This window comes from Podarcis liolepis, assembly GCF_965112155.1.
Source record: "Podarcis liolepis genome assembly, chromosome: 2".
Taxonomy (NCBI): domain Eukaryota; kingdom Metazoa; phylum Chordata; class Lepidosauria; order Squamata; family Lacertidae; genus Podarcis; species Podarcis liolepis.
Window position 1 is genome coordinate 6,846,135 of NC_139555.1, and position 22,141 is coordinate 6,868,275.

General features: G+C 45.3%; 1 protein-coding gene across 1 annotated transcript; it reads left to right on the plus strand.

The window, feature by feature from the left end:
* Positions 1-5,506: 5,506 nt before the first annotated feature.
* On the plus strand, positions 5,507-20,377 carry LOC310698072 (keratin, type II cytoskeletal cochleal-like; the record flags this gene model as incomplete). The annotated part of the gene is made up of 9 exons (XM_083484829.1): positions 5,507-5,977; positions 10,124-10,332; positions 12,556-12,616; positions 13,937-14,032; positions 15,807-15,971; positions 17,269-17,394; positions 18,650-18,870; positions 19,629-19,663; positions 19,776-20,377. 9 exons carry the CDS (start codon positions 5,507-5,509, stop codon positions 20,012-20,014), a joined length of 1,623 nt encoding a protein of 540 aa, XP_083340955.1. The 3' UTR covers positions 20,015-20,377.
* Positions 20,378-22,141: the final 1,764 nt, after the last annotated feature.

The window sequence follows — 22,141 nt, forward strand, 5'->3', positions numbered from 1 at the left end:
CTTGAAACTAGACCACAAGGAATCAGTTCACACACTCTTGTGCTAACATGTGGATCAGGTCTGAATTCTGGTTTTGCTTCCTTTTTAGAAAACATTCAAATTTTAAAAAGAACAAAAGTAATAATAATATACATCTCAATATAATAATGTTGCAAATATTATAATAAAAAGACACACTTATCAAATATGATTTAAAGAAAAGCAATAAGCCATCAAGCAAAAGCCAGACAATTCCACCAACCTTCTTTCTATGAATGCAGCTTTTAAAAGTAGTGAATAGAAGGAAACCATAGGCTTTCAAAATACCCAGTATTTTGCTGGCTTTTATTATTTTGTATCACAGTGCTGGAGTACCAAATAGGCTGTGTAGGCATAGGCATTTGGGCCCCAGGCCTTTTAGGGGCCCTGAGACAACAGATCAAAAAAACCTTGATAGAAAATTGAAATCAAGCTTTCTTGGTTCAATGCTATCCCAGTAGAGCATGAACACAATGGGGGTGGACTGCAATTTCAACTGCCATTTCTACAGGGCTTAACCCGGCACTGCTAAATCAGTTTTGCCACTTCAGCAATTTTTACAACAACATCTTTGCTGTTCTGCTAGCGAAGCTGCCCTAGAAGTATACCTCTTGCTCACTACTGAAACCTTGTTTCTTACTTAATATGTCGCTCAGATGCCATAATAAAATACAATCAGGACTGAAAGATGAATGGATGGACAAAATACAAAGTTAGGCCTGACATCGAACCAACCAAGCACCAAAGAAATTTCTTGAGGTGACTGCATCCTCAATATTAGCAAGAATTGGGCGTGTGTTTTTTCAAGCAGGGTTGCAGACTGTTCTAGGGACGCTGTTCTCAACCAGTTGGTCCCCAGATGTTGCTGGACTACAACTCCCATCATCCCTGAGCTCTGGCCTTGCTAGCTAGGGGTGATGGGAGTTGTGGTTCAACAACATCTGGCGACCCACAGGTTGAGAAAGGCTCTTCTAGGGACTCACTTTTCCATCTAGTACAGTAGAGATGAGGGAACCCTCCAGACATTGCTAGACTACCACTCCCATAATCTCTGACCCTTGGCCATGCTGGCTAGGATGATGGCAGCTGGAGTCCAGCAACATCTGAAGAGCCAAAGATTCCCCATCTCTGAAATAAGCTTCAGGCTGCAAAGTTTCCTTGCTCAGTGTGGACCAGTGCTTGAATGTGGTAGAGATGTGGGTATCTTTCACCTTGGTAAGCCCTCTTTCTTCAACTTTTCCCCCATGTAGGAAATAGCCCAGTTGGTGGCCTACATTTCTGACACCTCTGTCATTCTCCAAATGAACATCAACTGAAACCTGGACCTGAACAGCATCATTGTCGAGGACAAGGCTTAGTATGAAGACATTGCCAAAAGAAGCAGGGCTGAGGCAGCATTGTTGTATCAAAGCAGGGTGAGCAGTTCTCAAGTGTTGGGGAAATGGGTTTGAAAGGAGGAGCCGGGGCTCTAAAGCCATGTATCTAGAGTGGCCATGTATCTTACTTTTACAGAAGACAGTCTCTGTTTGAAGAGCTGTTGGAGGGTATTCCTGTACCTCAAGGCATCCTCTTTGAAAGGCTGTCTGATCCAACTCCATGAAAAGATAAAGAACCCTAAGAAAGGAAAACATGGAGGTCGTATCTGTTTATTGGCTTCATGACTGATGGCTCCTTGTAAGGAAAGGAGATATATTTCTGAACTATAATTGTAATCAAACCACAGCACTTGTCTTACTTTTGTGTTTATGTTGAAGTCTTTCCAATATCATGCCATCTCCATAATAAAAATGCTGTCAATCTAAGCTGTGTGCATTGATTCTGACTGTGTGGGGCTCCTTTCATACAACTTGCCTTTAGGTGGAATTTCATTTGCACAAGAGACCTTAATTGGTCTATGAGCTCACCAAAGTTCTGCTCTGCAGCTTCTTTGAAAAAGAAACATGAAGGCTAAACTCTGAACCGTTATGAACATAAGATAGTATTCAATCAACTTGGTCATGCTCATTAATTTCACTGGGTCTACCCTGTGTAAAGCCTAGTTGAATACCATCCAAAGGAAGCTGCCTCTTATTATGACCACTGGTCCATCTAACTCACTGGTTTTCAGTGATGGGGTAGAACCCACTAGTGGGGCACAGCCTGATCCAAGATGAATTGCAACAGGAACACCAATACCATGCAAATATATGGTCAGTGATGGGCACTGGGGTCTCAAATTTCAACAGCAGCATGAGCAATGACAAAATTTTGTGCCCCTCTGCCTCTCACACTCCATTCTAAATCATAGTTGCAGCTCCATACCCAGGGAGACCAAACCAAATATGGGTCCCCAAATGCATGTTGGTCCTGAGTCTGAAAAGGCTGAAGATATCTGACCTAGCTCATTGGCTGGCAGCAGCTGTGCAGAGCTTCGGACAGGAGTCTTTCCCAGCCCTACTGGAAGATGCTGAGAATTGAACCTGGAATCTTCTGCATGTAGAGCAGACCCTCTACTGCAGAGCTATGGCCCCCATGCTAACTGGAGTAGTAAACTTTGCTTATTCAAAAATGTTTTTGAGAATGCGTAGAATGCCCTTCCTTCATCAGCACTGAAGAGGGTCCATAGCAGTGGAAAAAAATAATTTTCCCTCCGTGCCTGTTCTGATCACATTAATTATCATCACACATGCACACACCTACACCTGATGCAATTTTCAAAACCTGCACATGGAATGCAAATGTGCATTTAATGCTCCCTACCACGCCTCCAGTTGAAAGTGCTTTGATATGCTCTGAGAAAACCGGCTGCAAAGAAATCCTTTAGAACAATGCAGCTCAAATTCTGATTCTACAGAAGGCATAAAGTCAGTGGCGGACCATGGGCTCTCTGGAGTACTCTGTCCAGTTCTGGGCACCACAATTCAAGAAGGACACTGACAAACTGGAACGTGTCCAGAGGAGGGCAACCAAAATGGTCAAAGGCCTGGAAACGATGCCTTATGAGGAACGGCTAAGGGAGCTGGGCATGTTTAGCCTGGAGAAGAGGAGGTTAAGGGGTGATATGATAGCCGTGTTCAAATATATAAAAGGATGTCACATAGAGGAGGGAGAAAGGTTGTTTTCTGCTGCTCCAGACAAGCGTACATGGAGCAATGGATCCAAACTACAAGAAAGAAGATTCCACCTAAACATTAGGAAGAACTTCCTGACAGTAAGAGCTGTTCGACAGTGGAATTTGCTGCCAAGGAGTGTGGTGGAGTCTCCTACTTTGGAGGTCTTTAAGCAGAGGCTTGACAACCATATGTCAGGAGTGCTCTGATGGTGTTTCCTGCTTGGCAGGGGGTTGGACTCGATGGCCCTTGTGGTCTCTTCCAACTCTATGATTCTATGATTCTATTCTATTCTATAATGCCCAAATTCGGTGTAGCTCCCACCTCTCACAATCCACTCTAAAGAATAGTTGCAGTGCCCCTGAGGTTCTGTGCCCAGTGCAACTAAACTGGTAAAGGTAAAGGGACCCCTGACCATTAGGTCCAGTCGTGACCGACTCTGGGGTTGCGCCACTCATCTCGCTTTATTGGCTGAGGGAGCTGGCATACAGCTTCCGGGTCATGTGGCCAGCATGACTAAGCCACTTCTGGCGAACCAGAGCAGCGCACGGAAATGCCATTTACCTGCCCGCCGGAGCGGTACCTATTTATCTACTTGCACTTTGACGTGCTTTTGAACTGCTAGGTTGGCAGGAGCTAGGACCGAGCAACGGGAGCTCACCCCATCGTGGGGATTTGAACCGCCGACCTTCTGATCGGCAAGTCCAAGTCCCAAACTGGTAGCACTCGCCTAAATCTGCCTCTGATAAAGTGGGAAGGTTCAGTTGCAAGATCTGCACCATGTCATTACACACACCACTCAGACAGTAAGAATGAGCGAAATGTCAATGTCAATTTCTCTCCGTTTCTCATTTTTCCAATCTTAAATTCTGGTCACCACATATCAGTTTGCACCTCTTTTTTGGCACCGTTCATCATAAATTTAAATGTTTGTGTTTCAGAATTTGTCTTTTCTACAAACCATAAAACTCGGGGCCTCTTCATATGTTCTTTTTTGTACATGTAGGATTCTTGTTAAAGTGTCCACCTAAAAGTGTGAAGGGTGAATATGAGGAAGAGGCATTTGACAACATGTGCACCATATGAGTATGCTCATCACAGAGTTGGGGTTGGCTGCTGAGCAAATGGATGGTGGGGAACACAGTTTTGTTGCCAGCTGGAGCATTTAAAGGCCAGCCTAGTATCGGATTGGTAAGACTTCTCAGTCAAGAACATTGAGGGAGGCATATTACTCTTTCTGTTGTATTTTCATCTTGTGATGGCTGGTAACTAATAGCAAAACAGGGATTCAGGATGGAGAAATAAACACTAAAATACTGATGAATTACGGTGCAGAAATGTCGCAAAATAAACAGAAAGAAAACGTGGAAAAAGAGAAGCCGAAAAATTAGCTACCTTGGAGACATTTGGTCCAAAGGCCATTTACAGACATTTCCAATAAATAAATGAACGGAATATGATGCCATCAGAATATGATGCCATCGCAATGTGAGTTTTCTGTGCCCTTCCCACTTCATTGGCTGCTGTTTGCAGGGATGATCAGAATTTCAGCTTGATGGCATAGCAAGTGTTATGCCATCTCTATCAAAAATTACATGGGACGAGGATGTGCAATGGAGTCAATGTTCATGTGGGACTGCCAACCCAGACATATAATTCCAGCCACGCTTCCTTTGCTCAATGGGTCCAAGCAGTGCCATTTTTTTCTAGAAAAAGAGGTGCCAGAACTCTCCATGAATACCTCTCTTGTTCTCTTAGAATGGCAACGGAGAGGTGCCAGTACCCACCTGAGAGGTGCTGGAACTGAGTTCCTGTGAGTTCCCCCTGGAAAAAAACCTGGACCCAAGGCAAATCAACAAGGAGCTCCAGAGTTACAATGGCATAATCTGAATTCAGATTCTGACCACATCTGTTCATCACCAGCTAAGCATTCTCACAGGCTTATGTATCACCATTTGTTTTTTCTCACCTGTAAAATGAATCAAGCGCCTCTTTCCTAACTCTGAACATGCTGAGGACATCAAAAGAGTCATTTTCTCTTGCTTTTCTCTTTTCATCATCACTATAAAAAGTGGAGGCCTTCAAGTCTAGTTTTTATGGAACTGGATTTCCCTGCCATTAAATTAGAAGTTACGGCAGACGTGCTTTTAAGTATAGCTCAGATCTCTGCTCAGCAAAACGGGCAAGCATACTGGTTAACCAACACCCCAAGCTAATAAACGGGATGTAAATGGAGATTTGGGGCTGATGAGAGCTGCCCATCGTGCAGATAAAAAGAGGAGAAAGTTCCAGTTCTGGTTTCAGAGTGAGGGTACCGCCTGTGGATAACTTCCCTGCCTGCTCCATCACACAGAGACACAAGGCATCATCATCCTTCATTCCGCTGTCTGTCAGCTGCTATGTCTTGCCAGTCGTTCCATGCTAGTACTAGAGGGGGTGGTGCAGTCAGGAATTACAGCTCATCCTCAGCTGTGGTACCAAGGAATGTGAAACGCTACAGTGCCGTTAGCACCGTCTCATACAAAGGGGGCAGCAGTGTGGGCCCCCGAGGGCTAGGATTTGGTAGCAGAAGTCTTTCTGGTGTTGCGTCTTGCAGGCCCAGAATAGCTATTGGCAGCTACCGCCCAGTGAGATATGGATATGGTCTGGGGGCCACTGGTTTTGGACATGGCTATGGTACTTCCAGCTTTGGCTACAGGGTTGGCGGAGTCGGTGGGACTTGCTCACCAGGCATTGCACCTGTCACGGTCAACCCTCACCTTCTCCAGCCTCTCCACCTGGACATTGACCCCAACGTCCAAATGGTGAAACAACAGGAGAAAGAGCAGCTGAAGACCCTCAACAACAAATTCGCTTCATTCATTGACAAGGTGAGTCATCAGATGGTGGTCTCCACTCTAAACAACTCGTATAGATATTTCAGTGGATGGAGTTAAAGTTATTCGTTAACTAAAATCTTCAGCAAGAAAGCATGCGGTTGGTAGTATTCAACTAAGTTTTACTCAGCGTATACACAATGAAATTAATGGACCTAACGTATTGATTTCAGCAGGTCTACTCTGAGGAAAACTTATTTTAATAATAATAATAATATATTATTTATACCCCCGCCTATCTGGCTGGGTTTCCCCAGCCACTCTGGGCGGCTTCCAACAAAATATTAAAATACAGTAGTCCTTCATATATTAAAAGCTTCCCTAAACAGGGCTGCCTTCAGATGTCTTCTAAAAGAAGTTGGTAGTTGTTTTTTCCTTTGACATCTGGTGGGAGGGTGTTCCACAGGGCGGGTGCCACTACCAAGAAGACCCTCTGCCTGGTTCCCTGTAACTTCGCTTCTCGCAGTGAGGGAACCGCCAGAAGATCCTCAACGCTGGACCTCAGGGTCCGGGCTGAACGATGGGGGTGGAGACGCTCCTTCAGGTATACTGGACCGAGGCCATTTAGGTCTCAGCGGCCGCTCCTAGTCACCAGTCTAGCTGCCACATTCTGGATTAGTTATAGTTTCTGGGTCACCTTCAAAAGTAGCCCCACCTAGAGCGCATTGCAGTAGTCCAAGCGAGAGATAACTAGAGCATGCATCTTTCTGGTGAGACAGTCTGCAGGCAGATAGGGTCTCAGCCTGTGTGCCAGATGGAGCTGGTAAACAGCTGCCCTGGACACAGAATTGACCTGTGCCTCCATGGACAGCTGCAAGTCCAAAATGACTCCCAGGCTGCGCACCTGGTCCTTCAGGGGCACAGTTACCCCATTCAGGACCAGGGAGTCCTCCACTCCTGCCCGCCTCCTGTCCCCCCAAAACAGTACTTCTGTCTTGTCAGGATTCAACCTCAATCTGTTAGCAGCCATCCATCCTCCAACTGCCATCCATCCTCCAATACCATCAAGTCATGTCCCAATGGGGAGAATAGAATGAAACCATGTTTTACATAAGAAACATCTTGACATGGGAATATTTTGGGTAATAATAATAATAATAATAATAATAATAATAATAATAATAATAATTTATTATTTATTATGTATACCCCGCCCATCTGGCTGGGTTTCCCCAGCCACTCTGGGCGGCTTCCAAAAGAATATTAAAATACTGTGATACATCAAACATTAAAAGCTTCCCTAAACAGGGCTGCCTTCAGATGTCTTCTAAAAGTCTGGTAGTTGTTGTTCTCTTTGACATCTGGTGGGAGGGCGTTCCACAGGGAGGGCGCCACTACCTAGAAGGCCCTCTGCCTGGTTCCCTGTAACTTGGCTTCTCGCAGTGAGGGAACCACCTGAAGGCCCTTGGTGCTGGACCTCAGTGTCCGGGTAGAACGATGGAGGTGGAGAGGCTCCTTCAGGTATAGTGGACCGAGGCCGTTTAGGGCTTTAAAGGTCAACACCAACACTTTGAATTGTGCTCGGAAATGTACTGGGAGCCAATGTAGGTCTTTCAAGACCGGTGTTATATGGTCTCAGTGGCCGCTCCCAGTCACCAGTCTGGCTGCTTGTAATTTGTAATTCCCTAGTAAAGAGCCTTGCTGACTTGAAACACATTGGATGTTACTTCTGGACTGATGGTTATTTTAAAACTCTCAAAGTGAACCAGCTTAGCTCAGCGGTTCCACTGACCAACCCATTGCTTGGATCCCCCAATTGCTTCCAGCACTTTGAGACCCACAGGCGTTCTTGGCTTTTTTAAAACAACAACAAAACACAACAACTCTCAAAGCACCTTTGGGAGGAAGAACATTAAGTGGCCTCATCCATCTAAATCAGGGATGTGGAACCCAACAGAGGCTACTGGATTTCAGCCCCAGCCAGCAAGACCAATTGTCAAGGATGATGGGAGTTGTAGTCCAACAACACCTGGAGGGAGGGCCACAGGTTCCTGCTGTGTTGCCAGGGTCTCAGATAGAATGTTTTACCCACTTTGCTTACCTGAGGATGATCCTTTAAATTGATATGTCAGGAATTGAGCCTGGGACCTGCCACATAGAAAATACTTGCTCTACTACAGAGCTATGATGCACTGTTACTTTCTGTTGTGCTACAGTCTCGCCTCCTCTACTTTCTGTAGTTTTGTGGTATGGCCCTCTTGGTCTTCTCTGAGACCAATTCCACGTTGGTGCTTATAGGGCAGTGGGTTAGCATGTGGCGGCAGTTGTAGCCCAATTGCCTTAGGGTGCAAGTGGTTGCTAAAGGTTAAACCTAAGCAATTAACACCTGTATTCCCAGTGACCATGGTTCTAGGGGGTTCCTTGATCCACCCTGTAAAGGGTGTGATGCAACCTTAGCATAAAGCTATGGCATTTTCACAAGAGTAGAGATGTGAGGAACTTGAACCTTGAGTCTTCAGCACGCAAAGTAGTAGAATGGGTTCTACTACTTAATGCCAAACAAATTCAACTCCCAGTTTCAGAATACTGGATTTCTGTACACACTGGCCAAAATATTAGATCCTACAGCACTGGGAAAAAGCTGGAAATCTCTCACGCAAACTGACACATTTGGAGGACACATTCCAGTATTCTGTACAACTTTGTCCCATGGGTAGACACAGAGCTTTTCCAAATGATTGGTGGGTAGGGAGTATTGTGAGAGGGTAAATGTACTTATGCAACTATTGGGTTGGGCGTGGAGATCAGGAATGAGGGGAAGTAGATTATATATATATATATATATATGTTTTCGTAGATTTTCACGGGTACAGGAATGCAGGTTTTGGTGTCCTCGGGTGTCTTCCCGTGTAAAAGTTGGGGTGTCTAGGCGACGTTTCGACGAGGTCTCACTCGTCATCTTCAGGCTGGTGCTTTCGGCTTCTTGTTACTGGAACAGAGGTATACTGGCTCTGTTCCAGTAACAAGAAGCCGAAAGCACCAGCCTGAAGATGACGAGTGAGACCTCGTCGAAACGTCGCCTAGACACCCCAACTTTTACACGGGAAGACACCCGAGGACACCAAAACCTGCATATATATATATATATATATATATATATATATATATATATATATTGCAGCAATTCAGTATGCCCAAGCAGTAGACTATAAACATAGTAAAGGTGGTGATAAAATGTCAAACTAGGATCTCAAAGACCAGGGTCCAAATTCCCACTCAGCTATGATGCAGCATAGTTCTGGGCACCACAGTTTAAGGACATTGACAAACTGGAACATGTCCAAGGGAGGGCAAGAAACATTTGGATGGGGCCTGGAGACCAAGTCCTATGAGGAAAAGTTGAAGGAGTTAGGTATGCTTAACTTAGAAAACAGATTGTGGCCACATCTATTCCATATATTTAGGTAAAGGTAAAGGGGCCCCTGACCATTAGGTCCAGTCGTGGCCGACTCTGGGGTTGCGGCACTCATTGGCCGAGGGAGCCGCGTACAGCTTCTGGGTCATGTGGCCAGCATGACTAAGCCGCTTCTGGTGAACCAGAGCAGCGCATGGAAACGCCGTTTACCTTCCCGCCGGAGGTATTTATCTACTTGCACTTTGCCGTGCTTTCGAACTGCTAGGTTGGCAGGAGGAGGGACCGAGCAACAGGAGCTCACCCCGTTGAGGGGATTCAAACTGCCGACCTTCTGATCGGCAAGTCCTAGGCTCTGGGGTTTAACCCACAGCGCCACCCACATCCCTCTATTTCATAAATTTAGGGCACTATTATGCCACTTTAACAGTCATGGGTTCCTCTAAAAATGTTCGTTATGGGTGCTGAGAGTTGTTAGGAGAATCCTATTCCCCTTCACATTTCCCAGAGTTCCCTGGCAAGAGGGATTTATTCTTAAACTACTCTAGGAGCACCTCAATACACCAAACTACAGTAAGCTATTTGAGATGTGGCTGCAAAGCCAAGTTTGAGTAGGTAGGGTCTGAGTGTTCCATATCCTCCATTATCCTGTCTCCATGCTGGAGGAAGATATAACTATGGTGGCAGGAAGGAGAAGGGCTGCTGGAATAGGACACATGCAGATAAATACATAGGGTTTTGTCTACTTTCATCATAACAACAGTTGTTTTGTGGGCGGGGGGAGCTAGGTCCGCTTCTTGGAGCAACAAAACAAGGTGCTGGAGACAAAATGGAGCTTACTGCAAGAGCAGAAACGAGTTAGGAGCAACATAGAGCCCTTGTTTGATTCCTTTATCAATAACCTGAGGAGGCACCTGGAGGGTCTCGCATGCAACCGAAGTAAGCTGGAGACTGACCTGACCAACTCAAGAGATGTACTGGAGGATTACAGGAGAAAGTAAGTGGCATATATTTATCTGTGACACAGCATGTTTTCTGAAGTTGCATAAGCTTCATTTGAAGAAGAAAAAGCTTTTTTTGTGGGGTATTCTACTACACACGAACACCATACAAACAGGTCATTAATACATGCAGCTCTTCAAAAGTTTAGTGACACATAGCAGATTGAAATAAATTAAATCTCTTTAATGCCAGTCTGAGTCAACACAGATTTTGCTTATGCAAAGTTGAAGATGTTGCTTCTGTGAAGTATTCCCTCAGAAGCAGCCATTTTCAAGGCCTCAGATAAGCCCCACTTGCCGCTGTTTCTCCATGCATAGCGTGCTAAGCTATCCTGCAAAGACTTCACCCTTCCCTCCAGGACTTCATTCTGCAAAGAATTGTGATGTTCTGCATTTGATGCACAATGCAAGGCTTATGCAGTGCAGCATAGATATCTGTTGGGCCTGCATATTTTAGTTCCAGGGTGTGGTCTGAAGGTTCATGAGATTACCACCTTGCTGAAGCTGAGCAGGTCTGAAGACCTGTCTGGGTGACCACCTGGAAACCACATCACTGCTTCCTTGGGTTCTCATGATGGAAGGAAAGCAGGATAATAAGAAAACTAAATACAAAAGTTACAGATAGGTAGCCGTGTTGGTCTGCCATAGTCAAAATAAAAAAATTTCTTCCAGTAGCACCTTAAAGACCAACTAAGTTAGTTCTTGGTATGAGCTTTCGTGTGCATGCACACTTCTTCAGATACACTGAAACAGAAGTTGCCAGATCCTTCTATATAGTGAGAAGGTGGGGAGGGGTATTACTCAGAAGGGTGGTGGGAATGGGAGATTGGCAGATAGCTGAGATGAGCCTGTTGACGACTCTTAACGACTGTAATAGGTCTTACAGGAAAAGGCAAGGGGTGAGAAGGTGAAAAATGGCTAAGTCATGTATAGTGAGATAAGAATCCAATGTCTTTGTTCAGACCAGGTCTCTCCATGGTTTTAAGTTTGGTAATGAGTTGCAATTCAGCAGCTTCTCTTTCCAGTCTATTTCTGAAATTCCTTTGTAGTAAAACAGCTACTTTGAGATCTTGTATAGAATGTCCTGGGAGATTGAAGTGTTCTCCTACTGGTTTCTCTGTTTTGTGATTCTTGATGTCAGATTTATGTCCGTTTATTCAAAAGTGTGATAGATCCCTCTCCCTGGCTCCTGTGTGCTGATGAGAGGTTCAGGAGCCCATTCCCCGCTTTCATGGCTTATCCTCTTCCTATCTTTACTACAGTGATAGCTTGACTTGAGAACCAGTGGTCCTCCATGGGCTGTTGCACTCCAGCATGGACGATGGTCAGGGATGATGGGAGCTGTGGTCCAACTACTTCTGGAGGGCCACAGGTTCCTCCCCCCAGTCTATAAAGGATCCATATTCTCATGCTAGGTTAAAGAACCTGACCCTTAACTAAAGCTACATTCCCAGTCTCGTACAAGAAATTAGATGATAGCTCTGCCAAAGAACATAGCACTGGTACATCTTGATTTATTGAACTTTGCAGTAATTGTGTTCTTTTACAAGTTGAAGGACTGGAAGAGCTGCTGCTGCTGTTGGGTTGGAAACGAGGCTGCAGAAACCTGTACCCATTGCACAGCGACTCCTGCTGCACTTTACAAGGGCACTAGTGCAGCTACAGGCAGCCCACCCACTTAATAGACTACAGTAGAGTGTAAACATAATTATATGCACTGGGAAACAAAATAATAATACATGTGTAACTTTATTGCGATATTCACTGTGTTGCAGTGGTCTGGAACCAAACCCCCAACATCTCCAAACGATGCCTGTATTTCTTTGAACTATAAGAAAAACCCATTTGCTGTACTGTTCAAATGTCACATACTTTTTACAGTGTAATAATAGGGCCAGTTGTGGACTGTTGCTATTTTGCAGTATGACTCAATCGTGCACCAGCAAATTCAAGTTGCACAAATAAGGTGGATTTGGTCTCCTGGCCAACAGATCTGCTTCACACATAATACGTAGTAAGGAAACATGGGAAAATGCACTCGGAAAGGTGGGATAAAGACGATGTTGAGTGACGTCATATACCCATAGTGCAAACAACTCAGAAGGAATGTCAATATGCAGTGGGAATCGTATAAGCTCTGCACACATCTTGTGCAATCAGATCAGGTTGAGTGCCCCATGCACGTTGCCTTGTCCAGAACTGATCCATTTTCTCACCAGGTATGAAGAGGAGTGCAATGGACGAACCCGTGCTGAGAATGAATTTGTAACACTTAAAAAGGTAAGTGATTCACATATTGATTGAAATAAATGAGCATGGGGCAGAGGAAGCTGCCTTGTACCAAGTCAAACCATTGGCCCATGTCATCTACACTGACTGGCAACAGCTGTCCTTGGGTTTCAGGCAGAGGACATTTCCAGCTCCACCTGGAGATCATGCCGTGGATTGGACTTGGGACCTTCTGAAGATGCTCTAGCACTGTGCTATGGCCATTCTCCAGTGACATCTCTTCTTTCTGGTGTTGGATATAAAAAGTGTCCATTTACTAGTTGTTTATCTAAAGGCAGAGATGTGACTGGAGGTCCTCTTTCCAAGTTTCAGCATTGTAAAGATTGGTTTGCAGGCTTTTGAGAAAAATATGTCAGGCACAGCCAGTGATTTTTTCCCCTGTGGGGACGCAGGAGTACGCATACCCCTAAACACTTTGTGAATCTAAGTTTGGACTCATTGAGGGGCAGTATTTCAATATGCGTAGGAAAATGAGAGTGCCCCTAAACATTTTTTAAAAGAAAAAAAGCAGTGGGCGCAGCCATGTTGGGATGCTTCGTGAGGTGACTTCCTCGGTCTGTCTAATGGTAGGACCAGTCCTGGGGTACAACAGAGGGGGAAGCAGAATTGCATGTTGAGTCTACAGACAGGCAAATAGATCGGAGAATAAGATGGTAAGTGCAGGTAATGGGGAAGTATCTAAAGTGGTACACAGTCAAGAATCTAGCTGCTGCCCAGGTTAAAAAGCAAAACAAAATAGGCTTCACCTGTGATTATTCATAGCTAGGCCATAAGGAACCAATGAGGTACTGAAACCATGTTGAGACATGGAAGGATGGTACAATTCTAGCCCTCTCCAGACAGAAGATGATATTCGAGGGCTGAGCCAAAGCTTCTTCTTTCCTGAGAATGAAGAATGAGATGGTTCTTCCCCAAGGAGCCAACCAGATTGGCAGGTGTATCTGACTTCAGCACGGGTGAAAGGACAGTCCCTTCCAAGGCGCAAAAGGAGACTGAATTGCATAAAATGGTCTGATTCAACAAGGGTCTTTTCTCTAGTGAGAACTGAGCGTGCTCAGTGGCCATGGGATGTTGATTGGGTATTGAAGGGGGGAAATGGAATGGAGAGGCTGAAATCCTAAACAGCAAGCACTCCACACTGTCAGATGTCCCACTTGTATCTGCTTCAGACAGGCTTCCTGCTCTACTGCATGAAATACTGGGTATGGGCCATTATCAAAGTATTCTACCAATGGCCAACGGTTGTGTTCTGGGAAATTGTAATTTAATTTAAAAGCACCCTGTCTTACCTTATGTTTAACTGGTCCCTAGGATGTTGACTGCATATACATGAACAAGGCTGACCTGGGAGCGAAAGTGGAAAGCTTAATTGAGGAGATCAACTTTCTGAGATGCTTGTACGAGGCGGTAATGACATTTCCTAATCTGCAATACACATTGTAGCCCACTTTTTTTTGATGAAGTGGGGAAAGTCTATATACCTTTAAACAGCAACAGCAACAGTGAGAATGTATGGTAATAAAAGAGGGGGAAAGTCTAAGGTTAGCCCGTATAGAGAGGCATTTTGACATATGTCTGATGAGCCCATTTGATTTTTCAGAAGCACAACCAAACTTCAGGTATGTTAAGTCAATGCATAGTATTCAACCTTACGCAGCTGGAGCTGATCACACACACACACACACACACACACACACACACACACACACCCCTATGGTGAAAACTGGCAACCCACAGGCCAGATCCAGTCTGTCTTGTTTGAGACAGAAGTTTACTGGAGTCTCCTGTCTGGAGAGTTCCTCACGCTCCATCTCCTGAGGAAAAACTGACAGGCACTGCCTCCTCCATTGGAACTGGGAAACTTCCTTATGCCCCTAGATGTGGCGTGAGAGTGGAGGGGTGGCTCCAGAGCTGCAGGACATTCTGTGGGCAAATAATGTGAGTCAGAAGAGCGATAGGGTTACCTCCTCAAGCAGAGAGGATGGAGGCATCACCAGACCTAAGTTCCCCTACTGCAAGGGGTCTCTGGTGTGAAGCTTTATCTGGTCTCTGATCACTTCATTACATTTTAATTCAGGTGTGCTGAAGGTTTTTTTTAGTGTTCTTCTTCCCCCATCAACCCCCTTTCTTATGCAGCCCTGTGCCTTGCTGTGTATTCCACATCAGTTTGGGTGCATTCCCCAATGGCAAATAATCTCTTTAATAATTCCTGGAGCCTTTCAGGAAGTAAAGAGTGGCTAACCAGTTTTGGGCCCAAGAATGGCCAAACTTCAGGCAGGTTGGGCACATGCCAGCAGTTGATGTGGCCAAAAGGGGGTGTACCCATCACATATTCACATGTATTTTCTTGCACGCACACACGCACACAGGCAGAGACAAACATACACAAACACAGAAGCACGTAGCTTTCCTTCCTCAGTTGATTCATACAGAACAGCTGAGGAGGCAGGGCTGTCACTGCCCTCTCTGCTCATCAAATGTTTGATCTGAATCAAGGCTCCGGGCTCCACCCAGCACTGTGTCTACTTTAACACACCTCCCCTTTTTGCTACAGCCAGCAAAAATTGTGGGATATTGGGGGTGGGTGGGTACATCAAGCCATTGACCTGGGAGTTAGTCACCCCTGACTTATTCCACCCCAATTCGTTTCCCATACTGCTTTGTCATGCAAATGAAATCCAAGATGGAACTGGTTTGTTCCCGTCCCCAAGGCCTAGCTTCTGAATAAGAGAGTGGCCCTTGAGAATACAGAAAATGGTCATCTAATAATAACATACCCTCTAACATTTCTCCAAGGAAAATAGGAGCACCCTATTCAATATTAATAATTATAATAATGATGATGATTTTACTATTTATACTCCGCCCATCTGACTGGATTGCCCCAGCCACTCTGGGCGGTTTCCAACATATATAAAAACATAACAAAACATTAACCATTTTATAAAAAACCTTCCCTATACAGGGCTGCCTTTAGATGACTTGGGGGTTGGATACCTCCATACTCTCCAACATTTATCCAATGAAAATAGGGACATCCTAAGGAAAAGTGGGACATTCTGGGATCAAATCAGAAAACAGGACAGCTTCTGTAAATCTGGGACTGTCCCAGGAAATTAGGGACACTTGGAGGGTCTGCAATAACAGGTGAAAGAGGAATCTCATACCTAGCTTCTTACAGGAACTCCAGGAACTCCATGCCTGTATCTCAGATACCTCTGTTATTGTGCAAATGGATAACAGCCGAGCCCTAGATCTGGATGACATTATTGCTGAGGTCAAAGCCCAGTATGAAGACATCGCAAACAGGAGCCGCTTTGAGGCAGAGTCATGGTACCAGTGCAAGGTGAGATTTAGGTTTCTCTGGGAGGAAAGGATAGTTGATATTATATATGTTAGCAGAGAACGTTCACAACCAAAATCACTAGCAGCTCCTGGAGCATTGTTGAAATATTTTGCGTGGACAGGCGGAGTCCCCAGATCCCGCGCGGTCCCCCCATCATGTGAAATAACGACTCATGACAATGTGCTATGGGATTAAATTGGCCACAACTTTATTAAATTTCAAATGTGGGTAGACCTTGGCTCAGGCATTGGGCGTTCTCCCTCCCTAGTCCCCAGCCGGGGACCTAGGGAGCATCAGGGTTATCCAGTGTGTGTGTGGGGGGGGATGGGCCGGCTCTGGAGAACATATGTTCAAGCAGAGATAGCCGCCCCCGTTACGCCGCCGCCGCAGGGGAGAGCAATGACAACCTTTCGGCGTACGGCCAAAGCCTCCCTTCAGAAACCCCTTTAACGGGGAACCCTGATATCGCCGCCGCAAAGAGGAAGATGGACTAAAGGATTCTGCCCAAGGCCTGATACCGCCAAAGTTGTGACGTTTTGCTATGGGAAAGGCGAAACCTGCCAATGCAGGGAAATTCCTTTCCGGCCCTTTAACAGCGACCTTAACGTAGCAGCGCCCACATACCTGTGAAGAAAAGTTAACCTGCAAAACCTGTGAAGAAAAGTTAACCTGCAAATAAGACATTAACTGAGGGTGGGTAGGGTGGGAGAAGCTCTGGAGCCAAGTGAGGATTCCCAGGTAAGATCCTCCCTCTATTGTGTGGGCAGGTAATCCCTCCCCTACCTGGCCTGGTCTCCTTGGCAACGCTTCCCCCAGGTGGGATTGGACAACTGGCTGAGGTGGGCGGAGACCTCCAGGTATCCCACCTGAGGGAAGGCAAACCAAGCCTATGCTGTTGGAGCCGCTCCAGATCTAGGGGCTGCGCGTGTCCACGCAAAGGGCGCCCCCCGTTTTAAGCGTGGAGCGGTCATTCTGTCTTGATGGCTAAGATAATGCCGTTCACAGGTGCTATCAGATAGATGCTGATTGCATTGTTGACGTTTAAATACAAACTTTTTTTTTAAACAAAGATGATGTTTTAATAAAGCTTGGTGTTTTTTGTTTTTTAAAAAGGTGTATAGGAAGATTGGTGTGTTTAAAAATGAGATGCAATCTATGGTTAATTGTTGTCTACCATGAAAATTACTGAAACTTCAGTGAACTTTAGTAAACCATGGATTATTAAGAGGGTTGCTTGGATAATTATGAAGTCTGACTGTCCCAGAAGGTATTTCACATGTCATGTTTTCTTTCTAAGTATGAAGAGATGAGGGCAACCGCTGGCAAGCACTGTGACAACCTACGTGACACAAAGAACGAGATCATGGAGTTGAACCGCGTGATACAGAGGCTGAAGGCTGAAATTGACAGTGCCAAAGGGCAGGTAACTCTGGGCAACTTTTGTGTGGGTTTCTGCCACAATTATACCAGTTTGTGCCTGGAAGAAACTCCTGATCAGCACAGCGAGCTGAGGAAAAATATGAAGGCTGGGCAACCTCACCCTCCAATTCTTCATGCTATTTGTGGGCAGGAAAATTGAGGGGTGTGCTTTGCGGAATATTGTTGGCATGGGATGTGATATTCGTTTCTCAATAAATAATCTTCTGGGAATGTTTTTAGCCGGCTCTTAGTGCTGAAGAAACTCTATTGTTTGTTTATATTGATGAAAGCAAAGGGTGAAGGCTAAAGGACTGGAAGGAGTAGGAGCCATAGCGTCTATTAGCTAATAAGCAAGCACCAGACAGATCCAAAGCCGCCTAACTTCAGCAAGGACTATATTGACAGAAAGAAGAAATATAGTCAATTTTTTAAAAACCTAGTGAAAGCCTGATCAACTTTCTGTTAACTACCCCGAAACTTCCCACAGATATTTCACCTGAGCAGAATCCTCGGAATTGATTTCCAGTTTTGCTCTAGGCAAGATTCGGGGGGATCTTCATGTTTCCTGCTATAAAGTGTATAAATGAAGTGCCTGGCACAACAGAGAGCCTTGACTTGAATTGTGTAATTCTTGCAAAGATGATACAGTTGCTGCCTCTCTGGGGTCTCCAGAACTCCTTTGGTAACTTTACTTCAATGTGAAGAGTTTTAGGTTCTAATAGCAGTCACTCTCACTATAGTCCCTCTAGAGCAGGGATGGGTAAAAGCTCAGGCAAAAGTAGCCCTCCAGCCTTCTCCATCTGGCCCTCAGGATTTTTCCCAGGCCACATCTGCTCCCTGACTATGCTTTGCATCCTGCTTAAGATTTTTTGGCCTGACTTGAATGTGTCCTTGAACTTTTGGTTGCCTGGATGGAGGATACAGAGGGGTGTGTGAATGTGCATAGAAACTACTCTACTGTACAGAGATAAAATTTACACTCCTTGCACAACCCTTTTTTGCCGCTGTCTCCATCCACCACTGTTCCCCAGAAGGGAATGTCGTCCTCGGGCTGGAAAAATCTCCTTGGCAGGGGGTTGTTTCCTGCTTGGCAGGGGGTTGGACTTGATGGCCCTTGTGGTCTCTTCCAACTCTTCTATGATTCTATGATTCCTTTAGAACTTTAGCCCTAATGTCCAATTTATCCATGGTAGCTTAAATTGTTCAGCCCAATGGATGAGAATGTGTCGTGACTATGTCTCTGGGTTTTGCCTCTGCAGCGCAGCAAACTGGAGGCTGCCATTGCAGAAGCAGAAGATCGTGGAGAGATGGCTCTCAAAGATGCTAAGTGCAAGCTAACAGAGCTAGAAGATGCCCTGATGAAGGCCAAAGCAGACATGGCCCGACAGCTGCGGGAATACCAGGAGCTCATGAATGTCAAACTGGCCCTGGATATTGAGATTGCCACCTACAGGAAGCTGCTGGAAGGAGAGGAGAGCAGGTGAGTTGATTGTTTCGATGCAAGGTGCACACACCAGGTTGGATCCAGAGATAGTCACATGTAGAATAGGTCTGCTGAAGTCACTGGGACTTTGGCTAGTCATTACAAACAAGTCCCATAGAATTCCTGAGGTCTATGCCAGGGACACGGGTGGCACTGTGGGTTAAACCGCAGAGCCTAGGACTTGCCGATCAGAAGGTCAGCGGTTCAAATCCCCGTGATGGAGTGAGGTCCCATTGCTCAGTCCCTGCTCCTGCCAACCTAGCAGTTCGAAAGCACATCAAAGTGCAAGTAGATAAATAGGTACCGCTCTGGCGGGAAGGTAAACAGCTGCTTAGTCATGCTGGCCACATGACCCGGAAGCTGTACGACGGCTCCCTCGGCCAATAAAGCGAGATGAGTGCCACAACCCCAGAGTCAGTCACGACTGGACCTAATGGTCAGGGGTCCCTTTACCTTTTTATGCCAGACTAGCCAACATGGTGCCCTCCGGATGTTGCTAGGCTCCAACATCCACCAGCCCCAGCAAGCCTGGCCAATGGTCAGGGATGACGAGAAGCTGTAATCCAGCAACATCTGGAGAACCCCATGTTGGCTACCTCTGATCTTATCTCAGCATGACCCAACCCTTGATGGCCACCATTTGGAAACCGATTTCAACTGCAACATGTGGTGAACCACATGAACCAAGGGGGGATCACTTCAGATCAGAATTCAACATCCATAATACAATGGACTTTCCCATTCTCTCTGAACAGGTTGTGTGGTGAAGGGGTCTGCCCCGTGAATATCTGTAAGTCGTACTTTGCTTTCTATATTTTCACTTTTGTTATGGATCTCCTGTGGATCTCTCTTGAGTTTTGAACTAATGAAGCCTGTGTTGTGTTTCCCTGTTATTGCTGCAGCAGTGTGTCGGACCCAGGGAGGAGCTGTGTATGATTCTGATCCTTGTATCGGTGGAGGATATGCTTCGAGCAGCAGGACCATAGTCCGAGGTGGAGGGATAGTTGGAAGAGGCATCATGGCTGGTGGCAGTGAACTGGGTGCCCCTTGCCTATCAGTTGGGGCACACAGTGCGGGAAGTGCAAAAAGCTCTAATGTCAAATTTGTGTCCACTTCCACTTCTTTTAGAACAAAATATTAAAACGAAAACAAAAAGGAGCATTCTGAAAGGGGAACTCGGTGCTTCAGCGGGGACACCTAAGCCTTCTAGAAGAGCATTTAGGGCTACTCTGCATACTCCTTTCTTTAGCCAGGTATGCACACCTGGAAGGGATGGGTGAGACATTCGTTCACATTAAAATGCAAACCTACCTAATTCACAGTTCTTGAAGCAACATGTGAATCAAAACACAGATGTCCTTAAAATTTGCACTTCTCTGAGTCTTGATATGTTGTTCTCCAACACAAATGACACCCGAAAGCATGCAACAAAGCATGTGTTATGGGAAAGTGCCCACAAAACTTCATTCCTTGGGTTTATATATTAGGTGAAATGCAGATGAAAATGCACCTTAATTTTCAGGTGGTCTTTTTTGTTTTGTTTTTTAAGGGTTGCAGACTGGTGTAGAAATGGGAAGAATTGAACTTTGGGGGGGGGGCGGGGGAGAGCACCTGAGACCAATTAAAACTATTCCATCCCTATCACCTAGTTACAAAATATATGTGGACTGTGTCAAATATGCACAGTGCATGCTAGTATTATGCACTCAGCTTTTTTTTTTTTTGCCTTCCAGCAGGGAAGCACATCTTTCCCCCCCTACCACTCACAAGATCCCAACTGGCAGTAAAATGCAGAACACACCCACCCAAAACTTCTTTGCTGACTTCGTCCTGGTGGGAGAGCTGTTTTCCACCATTACCTATCAGCTAAAATAAAAAGCAAAGAAAAAAGAAAAAAGCTTTTGATAAGCTTCTGTGGAACTCTGAGGTTCCTCGAGAGCAGACTATTTAAACAACTGTTTTTTTGCAATAAGCAGGGATTTGATTTTGTGGGGATCTCTTGGATAGATGAAGCTAAGTGGTGGCTAACTCCTTCAGATCATTTCATGCACACCAATGGGGCAACTACACACATGCAAAAACTGTCGTTTTTCAGCTTACCACACTTCTCAGCTAGCTGCACTGATTTGCAGTTGCATTCCTTTATTCAGTGTACAAGTAGAGGTGGGGACATTGCTGATTATTCCTCCTGCTGTCCCCATGGTTTGCGTTTCTCTTGGATTATTTCTGTATTTTCCAATAAACCTATACAGCAGCACATGACCTACAGTGTGATGGTACCTTAGCTTTATGAAAAAAGGCTCCATAAATAATTGTTATTTTTTGTGATGTGAGTCCCAGCCAGATCCTACAATATATACTAATAGCGAAGTCATTCTTCAAGTGTGAATCTTTATGAAACCAAAATAGCATCACCTATGCACAAGAGGGAAGTAATCTGCAAGTTTGGGGAAATCCCAAGGTTTGCAGAAGCACAAAAAAGCAAGTTTGGGGGTCGAGACTAAAATCATTTTGGTAAGGACTGAGCATGCATAGTGGGTATGCAGCGCTGACTGCCTGTTTCGGAGGGGTGGAGGAGAATTGAATGGGAGAATCCTGGAAAAAGAGTTTGGCTGGCTGGCTGGTATTCTGAACAGGAGCCCACCATACTGCAACATTTTGTTGTAGGTTCTTCAAATTCTCTTTTGAGTATCCACAAACAACCTTTCTCAAAGCTTTGAATATATGAAATGCCTCTGTGTCTAATGGTAGGCAAAGTTCTTCTCCCACAAATTTAGGTAACCACAGCCAATCTTCTACATCCTTTCAGGGTCAGAGTGCACCTTTCTTTAGTCACTGGCTGTTTTCTTACAACAATTCAGAGTTGATGAATACTTACTTATAAGGCTGCTGACATTATGTTCCTGTACTAGAAAAAATCCTAAACACCTGCTTAGTGGAGGGCAGTCTTTATGGGGCTACAGTGTCACACTAGTGTGCAGCCTCTCGCTGCTCTCATGCCTGGTATAGTTTTGCTTCTGGTCTACTTGGGGGGCAAGTAACTTTGGGTGGCAGATAAGTGGGTGGATCCAATTCTGTGCCACAAGTCCAAGAACCCACATGCCCAGGTGTGCCATCCCTCCCCCATGCCTTTGCCACTAGTCACACTTATGGGGGTCGTAGACTATTTGTCTTGCATGGAAAAAGTAACAGCTCAGCCCACTTCTTCCAACACTGGAAGGACAGCAGGGTGACAAGGCAGGGATGGAGTACTGGAAGCTGAGATCCC